Below are 12,173 nucleotides of genomic sequence, written 5' to 3' on the forward strand. Positions count from 1 at the left end.
GGGAGCAGTGGCTGTCTCAGATCCACACAGCCATCAACCCCAACTCCGGCAGCAACGGGCAAGGAGCCCCTCAGCTATAATCTCCAGTCTCTTCTGGACTAGGATTACTTTCTTCTGCCCTTCTTTTGTGGCTGGCAGCCTGCCTCCGGGCTTGCGTCTAATCCCCCTCACTTTCCACTTCCACAGAACCTCGCTGCTCTCCGCTGGGGCTGTGCTCAGAAAACCGACCCCCTGCCAGCTCTCTCCACCACGCCCGCACTCAGACCCCTGAGTGCGCTTAGCTCAGGATGGAGCGCAAATGCAGCTGCCTAGGATGGCACGGCCCTGTCAGTTTGAGGCATCAGAGAGGACGTTAACGAGGTCACAGGCGTTCAGCCCCTACTTGGCGCCTTACAGCCGAGGTGGCTCAGTTCCACCACCCAGCAGCTCAGGGCTCCCTGGCATCATCCTGGAGGGTTGGGAGAAGGTGTAATTCACGAGGTAGACATGCCCGTCTCCAGGAGCACAGTGACCCCCGGCACCTCTGCAGTGTCGGGAGATAGAGGCACAGACATTCCAATACTGGGGCAGACCAAGGCTGCATCTTGTCCCGCATCCTCTGTCAGTGGCCAACATGGGTTCCTTAGAGGAAGGTGGAAAACCTTCAAGCAGCATAACCTGCCGTGCGTCATACACAGCCATGGAGGGGAGAGGGAAAACTTCCTGCCCCCTGCTGGTGATCAGTTTGCACCATGCACACAAAGAGTAATACCTCTTGTAATTTTACCCCAGCATCTAAGAACCTATGCTACTAGGCCCCATTGCACGTTCTTAAATCTCTGGTAAATCTTATTCAGCTTCAATCACATGCGGCAGCAGTGAGTTCCACAGATATCCTGAGCCTGCCTAGAAATGGGATCTGAAACCCAAAAGGCGAGAACATTACATCCCAGCCATCACTACCCTCGGAGCTGCAGCAGTTTGCTCACTCTCAGCAGGTTGCATTGGCAACCTCTGCTAGTTATTCCTGATGCCAAACCCCAAAGGCAGCCAGTTGATGACTGCAGCCATGAAACATTGGACTCCTTGGGGATAACACTGACCAAACTGACAATGGGATCACGCCCCCTCCTCCCCTACACGGTTAGCAGCTTGTGGCCAGGATGGAAGGGTTGCACTTACGGTTGAGTCCAACATCATGGTAGGTCAGGATGGCCGGGCGATTTCCCTTTGGGGACCCTCGAATGACCACATGCAGCAGCCCGTATGGGGTCTCGATATCATGCTCCTGGAAGAGAGAGAGAAAAGACAGGGTTACATGTCGCCCCTCCCTGGGGTCACCCTATTACCGAAAAAGGTGACCAATAACAAAGTTCTACCAAGCAACTTCTGCCCTCCTCAGCTCTCTCACTCGCAGAGCCATGCAAGCCTGGCCATGCATCGTGCTGGGATGGAAGTAACCAGTGACAGCAATCGCTAGAGACACACTCTGCCTGCAACAGATGCACCCCTGTCACTGACATCATCACACGTGTGTACGCTGCCATGCATTCAAGCCTGTTCACACATGCAGCACACACGTTCACTCTCACGCACTGACACACCCATGCCTTTACACACTTCTAGCGTCCACTCTGCCAAACAGAACAGGAGGACTTGTGGCACCTTAGAAACTAACCAATTTATTTAAGCATAAGCTTTGGTGAGCTACAGCTCAAAACAGGTGTACCCTCACATGCAGATGCACGCTCCAGTCGACCCTTCCCTCCTACAGACGTTCCCCAAACTGACTCCCATAAATGCCCATAAACACAGCAACCATTTTCATGGCATTGGATCCGATCGACACAAATATCCCCCACATCCTTCCCAAAGATAGAAAAGGGGCGATGGATTTTTAACAGCCGCATCCCAAATCCACAACCTCATCTGCATACATGACTCACACCCAAATCACCAACTGGAAACACACATGGTCATTTACATGCACAAATACCCAACCGGGATGAGCAATGGGACAGACAAAAGTATCCAAAACCATGCCAGATATCCCCCACTGGCAGGTATTGGCAGGAGACTCTGGATTACAGCAACCCAGATTTGTCTTGCCATTTTGCATTTTTAAAAGGCCAGATGTGGATCTAGAGCAGATTAGACAGGGCTGTCCTGCTGTCTTCCAGCCCCAGGAAGGTCTTGAAGTATGCCCCAAAGATTAGGAGCCTATGAATTGCCAGACTGGAGCAGACCTGAAGGTATCTAGCCTAGTGTTCTGTCTCTGACCGCGGACAGAACCCGATACTTCAGAGGAAGGCGCAAGAACCAAGAGATGTGGGATTATCTGCCCCCCCACATTGGTCTCTAATAATTGAATGAAGCTCTGAAGAACAAGGTTGAACCCCTTCCAACATGTGTATCATCATTAACTCTGATAACTCTGGCTATTCTAGTTATCTAAACAACTGTTCAATCCCTTTTTGGAATCTTGCTAAATTCTCGGCCTCAATGACATCCAGTGGCAGTGAGTTCCACATGCTAATTGTGTGTTGTGTGAAAAAGGATTTCCTTTCATCAGATTTGAATTTTCCACCTTTAATTACACACACACATGCACACGGCAATTCCACACAAATCACTGCATTTCACCCACTCCTCTATTATTTAACTATATGAAGCCATCAGGACACAGGGACCGGTCATTCTCATTGACTTAAATAGCAGCAGGCCCATAATATGTATGAAAGAGGCTATCCAAAAATAATCTTTTGCCCTTCTAGGGTCTATTCCATCCAAGGATGTCAAACCTCTTGAGAAACATTAGGGTGATGTTCGCCCCATGGTGAAGGCTGGCACAAAACCACCTGAACCATTTAAATCCCACTAAATCCCTACTTAAACCCCCTCTGCACAGGGTGCCTTTCCCCCATTTGTGAATTAAGCTTTACAACTCCTCAATGAGGCAATCATCAGGATCTCTTTACAGATGGGGAAACTGAGGCTCAACAAGAGACAGTGACTTGCCCACGGTCACAGAGAGAGTCAGTGACAGCTCCTGGCACCCATAAAACGCACAATCCTTCCTGTAAATGTCAACTTCATTAGGCTCTTATTAGCACAGATTTCTTGACACTCCAGAGAGTAGCGGCAGCTTCATAAAAATTAATCACCTAAGAAATTTCCCCCTCCTTCCTAAACCATCAGAGAGTTAAAGGCATCACAAGGCAGCCTTGGGACACCAATGTTGATCTCTATGCTGCAGTTCTAGCATTTACCAGAAGCCCTAATGAAATGGGAAGATCCGAAGTGGGTACACAGGGGAATAATGTCCTGTCCCATTAAGCTTCTTGAATTAGCAGCTCAACAGTTGCAGAGAAACAGGGCCCAAATCCTCAGACAGTGGAAATCACCATAGATCCATTGACTTCAAAGGAGCGATGTCAATTTACATCAGCGGAGAATCTGGTGAAGGGAGGTTCATCACAGCAATGCTGAGACACACACCAAATTGCAGACAAGCAAATTTCGCACCAATTCACTAGCTTGACAGCAGATACAAGAGATCTGGGAAGATCACAGGGACTGAACTCAGCGTGGTTTTTACTGACAATAATGGGATGACTGTCCAGGCAATTATAGCTGACTCATCAGCATGATATCCAAGTGCCTTACAAGTTAAAGACCCCAAAGGGTCTGATGTGACCCAGGAACGTCTTAATGCCAACTGGCAAGCAGCACAAAGGGGGTGCAGAGAGGTTGGGTCACAGTTTGGGATCTCTTGGGTCGGGTATGTACATTATAGTTCACCAAAGAACGTCAAGTGAGGTCTCAAATGAAAGCCGATGTCACACTGGTCACCAACATTGTCGTGAAACGTACGTACAGAGGCTGTGTGAGGAGTTATGTATGTATACTGAAAATTGTGTTCTTAGAGTCGGTCTGGGGACCAGTCACCAGCAAAAGTGAAAGGTAGGCTCTCTTTCAGATAAGAAATATTTATCTAGCTGGCTCTTGACATATAAATTAAGTATTGTATGTTTCACAACAGGTCTCCTCTCACCTGTCTGAACTGCCCGTAAGGATTGTAAGAATTTCAAAGAGAGAAAATTAAAAGTAAACCCTGCAGGGAGTAGGGAGGGGTTGGGGGAGAGGGCTTTCCCTGAGGTAAACATCCAAGGTTTGCTCTAGTGTATCTGGGGAACAAAGACGACACTCTGTCCTCCTTCGCCTAGCAAGTAAACGGGCAGCGGGTTTTACTTCATGAAAGAGGAGTCTCAACCAGGCATGGTTGAGAACGCTGAAGAGAACATTGGGTCGATAAACAGACGGGGGAGAACAGGTTAGTTAAGCTTAGGCTCTAGAAAGTGTGTTATGATTTTGTTCTGTACGTAACCACTTGTTCCCAACGTTCTTACTCACTCTCACTTGAATCTCTGTGCTTTGACAACAAATTTATTCTTGTTTTCGCTACATCTCAATGCTGTAGGGTTACGCGAAGTGCTGGCCCTGAGATGTGTTCCTTTGGGAAGAGCAGGCCTGGTAAGTCTGTGACTGTCCAGTGGATAAGGGGCTGGACTATACAGGGAACACGCAAATGAGGCAGGGGCTGATGTGCCCCTTTTGCCACCTGCGCAGAGACAGAGAGGCCTGCAAAGCAGCACGCGTGCTGCCAGAGGCTGCTGGTGTCAGGGAGCTGACCCAGAGCAGGCACAGACATGACTTCCTTGTGCTCAGGGCAGGTGGTGGTGAGGTGCCTCCCAACCCTGGGTAATGTCACAGTCACGCCTTTCCTGCCCCATGGATAGGATGTTTCTGTTCCCGGGGGAAGGCTGGGCCGTTGCACTAGGAAGATGCTATGGTTCGTGATCATTCTCATTTCCACCACGAGGGAGTCCCACGGTACTGACCAGGGGCTGGGGCAGCCCCGTTTCCTGCTCCCACACATCTCACGCCAGAGGTTGAGAGTTTCCTAATTCCAGTGGGAGGTCACGATGCAGGGTGAGGAGGATACTAGGGTCATGGCAGACATGGAGGCCTCCGAAGAGAGGAACCAACACCAGGAGATGAGCTGCTCAGATACTATAGTGACGATGAGCACAGGGTTAGGAGAGAGAGAGAGAGAGGGCAATTACGGGGCCCTTCATCCCTAGGTCACTGGTTCAAACCAGGCCTAAGTCAGCCATCACGATCACGCAGGCGTTTGCTGTGGAATGAGCTGGAGAATCTCAGGTTAGGTGTCCACCTCACAGACCCCCATGACGCCTGGGATGCTGCCTGTCTCAACGGAATGGGCTATGGCGTCTGAAATGCCCTTTCACATGCAGATTGCCAGACCAGGCCACAGCCCTGCTCAGCTCCACCCACTCCAGCCCCCGCATCTCCAGCAGCGGCCACAGCCAGCTGCTCCTGAGGAAGGCACAAGCATCCCCACAGCAGGCAGTTACGGGCCCACCTGCCCCCAGGGAACACTTCTCCCCATTTGGTACAGGTTGGCTTATGCTCCTGCCTAGAGGTGGTCCCTCTGGGCTGGCATTAAGCTTGTCAGGGCTGCCACTTCCCTTGCCCTTAAAAATTGCCAATCACACCCGCACCGTGATCTCCTTGCCAGCCAATCAGAACACACCATTCCTGCCTACCGGAGGAGGAGGATAATGTAAGCAGTCAATCGCAGACAGCCTCTGTTGTTATTGGCTGGAACAGGCAGTCTTTCAGCACCTTCCTCCAGCTCCCGATCCCCCCATCGGTACCCAGTGCTATAACCAGAGAGGCAGCAGCATTGGCAGGAGGACAGATTCAGGGCAGCCGTGCCAAGCCTCTCGGGGTTTTGGGGTCACAGGCACATGGCTGGAAACAACCTCAAGACAGCATGTGCCGGGGCTGCAAACTGGCCATGGCAGGGGTTTTCCCAGAGCGCCTGGGGGGAGGACTGGAAAGTTGCCAGATTCCAGAGCAGGATGCCGGGCTCAGGACATCAGTGTTCCCTTTTAACGAAAACTAGGGCAATTAGCAAACAGGATCTGCAGCCAGAATCAGCAAGAACTTTAGTGTTAGAGAAAATCATTCTTACTGGAGACAATGGAGCCTGCTAGAAAGAAAGAATCATTCCCAGCATGGATGTGGGTGGGTGGGATGAGGGGACTGGAATAGCACAACAAGGACCGTGGGGTTAAAACGGGAAGCTAAATCCCAATAAGGCACGATGCTAAAAGACGCAGTGAGCCCTGGTCCCGCTCAATCGCAATCAGCAGGAGCTAGAGATGCTCTAATTCCAGGTTCTCCCTCAGAAAGAGCCCTTGACCCTAATCTGTCTTGCTGTGGAGGGGGAGGAAGGGCAGCCCTTGTCAGACAAAGAGTCACTTGAATGGTTTCCAGACGACACCCTGAGCTTTTCATCCTGCACCATCTGCTGCTCTGCCTCCTAGCTCCACTGTACGGCTGCTGAAATGGCTGAATCCTGCCCCCTTTGAACAAAGCTGGCCCTTGTCTGTCCCAGGACCACAGCAGCGAGGGGAAAGCCGCTCTGTTCTCCTTCTCCAGCCCCTAAGCTGCCTGGCCTCCCTGCTCAGCATTCATTCCAGTTCCCAGCTCAGTCAGATCCAGGGCACAGACCCAATCGGCTCTGCTTGCCAGCTCCCACTCGCCCTCTTATGAGCCACATTCCAGCTGCCTGCTCTGATGGGTTTGCTTTCTCGACTCCCACCCCTGGCGGAGTATTGATTTGGGGCAGGGATTAATGGTGGCTTGGCAGTATTGCAGCATGCACCAAAAGGGAGCGGGAGCTCAGAGCCCTGCAATGCGCTGGAACAAACAGGAGGGAGGCAACCAGCCCCGGGATTTTGATCTACGGTGTTTGCTCGTTTAGTTTAGTCCCCAGTAAAGCGCATCATAGATGCCCACAAGCCGAGGGGTGAGTGAGGGTGCGTCATGGAGCTTTGTTCACGCAGCAGAAAGCAAGGACATCTCCGGCCAAACCTCCATCCGCTGTATCAGAGCTATTCTGCTACCGTCAGACCCATCTTCCCGAGGAACCGGATCTTCTCCATGAAGTCTCTCCTTTTTGTAGGGGAAAATGGTGTTAAGTCAGAACATTCACCCCATTGCTAAGAACCCATCCCCTTGCACAGCTCTGGTGTCTGCATCAGATTGGTAAACACCTTGGGGCAGGAACGCCCCATAGCACCGAGCACTCATATATAATAGGATTAAAGAGGGGACCCAACCCAACACCCACACCACACCCAGGGTCGGGGGGTTCGAAATCTCAGCCCAAATCTGGATCTGGACTTTCCAGTTCCAGTGGGTTGATCTGAAATCTAAAGTCCACTCGGGACTTCGCTGCTGCTGTTGATTTTACAGCACCGTGCCGATGGGCAGCAGTATAAGCCCCTAAGACAGACAGATCGACCAGAAGTCCCCAGACTTCAGGGCTCCCCCTTCCATTCTTAATTAGCCCCCCGTACATTCTCACTGCCGGCAGTGAGGGGGAAGGGCATATCGGATGCCATAGCCCAGGGTGTTACATCCCCAGCTGGAGTCCACCTCTGGGCACCTGCCCGTGATCCCAGCAACGTGTGTATCACCATGCAGACGAAATCGACTGCACAGTGCACCTGGCCATGTGCTAATAATTGGCCACATTCCAGGGAATGCAGGCCTGGGCTCTGGGATGGCCTTGGGGAGCCTTCTTGATGGAGCCGGCCTTTCATTGCTACCTCAAGCATGGCCATGCTGCTCAGACCTGCCCTTTGTGGATCAGAGAGGAACAGTTTACAAGAATCAGGCATGAGTCAGCTTCTGTTGGCTTCCCGGCATTGGTCGAGTCACTCAGCCGGGGTGAAGGGCATTGGGTACAAGGGGAGGAGGTTCAACTAATCATTCCACAACCCCTCTTTCTCTGATCCTTGCTTCCACCCCATGCCCGGTGCTACAGGTCTCTCTGCCCCTCTGTCACGAAGCTCTGTGGTGGAGGGGTTTTGCTCCTTTTCTTTGTCAACAGAGCGGGGGACTGTGTGTTTGTACAGCACCTAGCACCATGAGGCCTCAGTCCTGACTTAGACTTCTGGCATTGCCATAATACTGCAGCACCCGTTGACTTTGACAGGAGTGGTGGGTGCTCAGTATTTCGAAAACTAGGCACCAGACCAGAGGAAAATTGGGCCCATGGTATTTCTTTGCCCTTGGGTATCTCCCCCTAATATGTATATTTTGCCTCACAAGGGAGTCATAAAAGTATCTCCCAAATCAGTGATCTAATATACATCACATCATTGCCATTCCTTTAAAAGCACACGGGTCAGGGCTTGCTGGATGTCTCCCCTCCATACCTTCCCTCCCTCTCATGGCTGCCATTTTGGATTCACTCTGCCCAAAGTGGCCAAGTTCCCATGGTTATGTGAAAGGGTAGAAAAGCTCCACCAGGCCCAGGGTCTTAAAAGCTTATGAGAAATGAGGGTTTCCAAAACAGCAGCTGCAACAGGGTGGGTCATATGTGCAAGGATGGAAAACGATACCCCGAGACCCAGGCCCACTGGTTTAAAGCAGCAGCGGTATGCTTATAGTAGTGTGCTTGCAAAAATCCCCCCCAGCAAAAACCTGCAGGCCTGATGCTGTCCCCAGGGTGCCTGTCCAGCCTCTCACAAGCAGAGCCATAGACAAATCACATTTGGTTTATGGAAGGGTTTGCTTTAATTCCAATCAGTTAAATACATAAAAACTAGGAGACGGGAATGTTAATGGAAATTTTGTCACCGGGGCTTAGTGGGAACAGGACAGGGCAGGATGCTTGGGCATCAGAACTAAGCATCACCCTTGGCTTGCCACATGGGAGTCTCAGCACCCCAGTGAGTGTGCAGCGTCACACACCAGTGCCGCCGTGCATGACTTACGGGTCAGACTGCCTTTCTGGAGATGAGCTTCTGGGCTTTGCTCAGTGTTAGTGAATAGGGATTGGGAGAGGGCATGGACCCCTTACCCAGAACTGCTCCTCTGACCCAGACCTTAGCTAGGAGGAGGACGAAGAGGAGCAGTTGGAGTACATGTACGGCACCCAGAACAATGGGGCCCTGTCAGACTTGGACCTCAAGGTGCCACCAAACTTTGTTTGGGACATTGAGAACACCCCTCCCGCATCCCCCTCTTGGCCCCGGTACCTTACACTGTTTTGAGAGCACGTGTGCAAAAGTGCACTCCCACCTGCAAAACACCTGATCTGTACGCGCAAGCCAGGGCTATGCACGCAGACACATCTGCAAGCCAATCCCCTCCTTGCTCAAGCATGCCAGGTGTTTTGCACATGCAGCTTACATGTCCCCTGGCCTGGATTGCTAGTGTGCTCTCTGCTTGACCTCTCAGCTTTGTGCATAGCTTTGGCTGGAGAGTCTGCATTTCTCCAACACACTTCACAGTGACCCTGTGCTTTTCTTCCGAGCCTTTTGGCAAGGATCTCCAAGGACTTTAGATGCTCTAATAGCTACACTTCACAGCTTCCCCTGCTCCTGTTAGGTAAGAAAGAATCATTCTCTCTAGGGGAACTGAGGTACACAGCAGTTAAGTGATTTGTCCAAGGTGTCCCAATAGTTCAGTGGCAGGAATGGAAACAGAATCCAGAAATCCTGACTCCCAGGTCTCTGCTCTAACCCCAAACCAACACTCCCTCTTCAGCTGTTCCTGACAAAATTCCAGTTGCAACAAAGGAAAAAAGCAAAAGGTGGCTTTGGGATGCAGTTTCAGCTCTCTGACCGGCTCTCAGTGATGTCATCCCCTGCCTGTGTTCCCAAGGACGGACTCAGGTTAGAGACTGCGTCTTGCTTTTGTCCATTTTTTAGAGCTGTGCATTTCTGAAGAGTCCCCTCCCAGTGAGTTAAAGGCCCTTTGGCTCCTAATCTAGACTCCTGGCTGGTGTCACTTTGCTGGCTTTAATAGAAATACACCCCATGGGGAGGCTGGCCAGGTGTGGCTTTTGCTTTTATGCAAGGGACCTGATCCTGTCCTCCCTGGTATCCATGCAAACTCATTGATGCTGCGCAAGGATAACTCACGGTTGACCTGGACCCAGTGTCTGTCTGGCTAGGAAAGCTCTCTGTTGTCACCTTAACTAAACTGCTGTGCTTTCTGTCTCAGCCAGTACATCCCCCTTCCCATCCAGGCACGTTGGCTTTGCCTGCTCCTCCTGGCTCTGGGGCAAGGGTCACAGCGGTCTTTCCCTCCCCGTGCCAAGGCAGAATGCGTCTCTTCCCAAAGGGGCAGAGGCAGAAGGGAATTCGGCATGACACGCACAGCCATGTGTGTCTCCGATACAGACAGACAGACCATGGCTCGGGAAGGGAGGAAAAGGGGAATCCTAGCCATCAGCCACAGAGACCGAGATGCTCAGGAATCACCCTCCCTGCTCCAAGGTTGGCCCATCCTCCAAAGGAGGCTGATGAGCTCCAGCCAGCTGCTCAAGGTCTCAATGGGGCCAGAGGATGGTGCTGAGCCTCCAGGTCATGAGTCCCCCCTGCACACCCCATCCTGACCACCCGCTTGTTTCTGCCCAAGCGTAATTTGTCCTAAGCTCTCTAACGAGGCCTCATGACCCCTCCGGGAGGCAAGTACCTATCATCCCCATGACCGTCCCTACTTCCGCTTGGCAATTATATTCCACTTCTCAGCCACCGTTCTCACAGGAGGATCATGAGCCCCCTTTTCCAGACAGGGAAACTGAGGCACAAAGCAGAGACGGGACTTGTCCAAGGTCACAGAACAGGGCAGAGCAAGGACTAGAACCCAGGTGTCCTGACACTCAGCTCTGAGACCTACCTACCAGCCCCCCCATGCCCTGCTATCCCTGGCTAGCGACTAACAGCTAGCACATATGCGGTGCTATGTAGCACTTATCCCCCACCTTATGGGTCGGAAATAGGAAGCTACCCAAAGCTGCTGCTGCTGCACCTTCCTCTCCAGCCACGCGGTGCCCCAGCCCCACACCTTTCTACCCCGGCCCGGCTCCTTCCAGCGCAGGGTCAATAGCCCAGAACTTCCCTGCCCCTTCCCCAGCGTCCCCCTGCAGCTTCCCACACGCTCCACCCTGCCTAGCAACACCGCTGCGTCCCTGAGCCCAGTCCCCCTGCTTCCCCCTGGGCTGAGCAGAAGGGCCCCTTTGCACCCTGCTTCCCTACATGGAAGGAGGGTGGGGGGGGGGGGAGACCCTAGCTCATCACAAATTAGCCCAACTTAGGTGCTCAGATGCCGTTGGGCCAGGGTCGCAGCAAAGGGAGGAGACTGAGCCTGGGTGGGCGATATGGGGAGCACCATCCAGGCCCTGGGTGTCATCATGGGTCGCCCCGTACGTTTGCTGCTCAAGGGGACGATCCATCACGCTGCGGCGGGGCTCGTCAAGCCCAGCCCTGCGCATCTCGCCTCGATGTTACAGCCTGCACAAGGTTATCCACTACACCCGCTGTAGTGCTCCCCCCCGCCCCAGCAGTGCCTGTTGTCATTTGCTACTGCAGTCCCTGCAGACTGCAGAATGTGCTTGGCTTTGATGGCTGCTGATACATGCAACAAGCCACGCAATGCCCCCCATCGCCCCCCAGCCAGCCCGCAGACCTCTCAGGACACAGGCATCACAGCTGGGAAAGACACATGCAGGGATGGCCCCGGGACTCCAGGCATGCTTCCCTACACCTCATCTCTCTTGCCCGAGAAAGCTCCTGAATTCATTTTCCTTCCCTCAGGGCTGCAAGGACCAAGGCGGTTCTCTGCAGCTCCCGAGCCTAGTGGGGACGAAGCCTCAAGGATAATGCTGGGGACTGGGCACCCCTGCTTGCAATTCAGGGGTGGGGGGAAACGGGGAAATGCACAAGTTAGAAAGCAGGGTGAGATTTCTTTGCCCTGGTGCCTGGGCTGGCTTGTGAAAGGCAGCCCTGGCTGGTGCAAAGACCCTGTGTGGATCATGGGTGTTGCTGCCTGGGAAATCCCTACCTGACACTGGGGAGAGGTGGGGGCTGTACCTACCCCGTCCCAGCACTCTGGCATCGTGAGGAGCTCGTCCGGTGCAGATTCCTCAGGGGAGAGAAGGTAGCACTGGTGACAGTGGCCCACCTCCTGAGTCCCTGTCCTGAGTGCGGAGAGCTGACAGCCTGGCTATGAAGTCAACCTCTCGGCTTTGATTTATAAACCAGCTCCATCCCCTTTATTAGCCCCTCCCATTGCCCCATTCT

At 52.7% G+C, this 12,173-nt stretch overlaps 1 protein-coding gene across 8 annotated transcripts in view; it reads right to left on the reverse strand.

The window, feature by feature from the left end:
- NDRG4 (NDRG family member 4) overlaps positions 1 to 12,173 on the reverse strand; it is an 88,031-nt gene that overhangs the window by 30,520 nt on the left and 45,338 nt on the right. For 3 of the 8 annotated variants that reach the window (XM_073307342.1, XM_073307339.1, XM_073307340.1), the window contains exon 4: positions 1,162 to 1,267. In XM_073307342.1, the coding sequence (XP_073163443.1) occupies positions 1,162 to 1,267 (106 nt within the window). Of the gene's footprint in view, positions 1 to 1,161; positions 1,268 to 6,945; positions 7,027 to 11,934; positions 12,135 to 12,173 lie in introns of those variants that run through there. The other 5 variants (XM_073307343.1, XM_073307341.1, XM_073307347.1 and 2 more) reach the window with 5 other exon arrangements.

Source organism: Lepidochelys kempii, chromosome 12, assembly GCF_965140265.1.
Source record: "Lepidochelys kempii isolate rLepKem1 chromosome 12, rLepKem1.hap2, whole genome shotgun sequence".
Taxonomy (NCBI): domain Eukaryota; kingdom Metazoa; phylum Chordata; order Testudines; family Cheloniidae; genus Lepidochelys; species Lepidochelys kempii.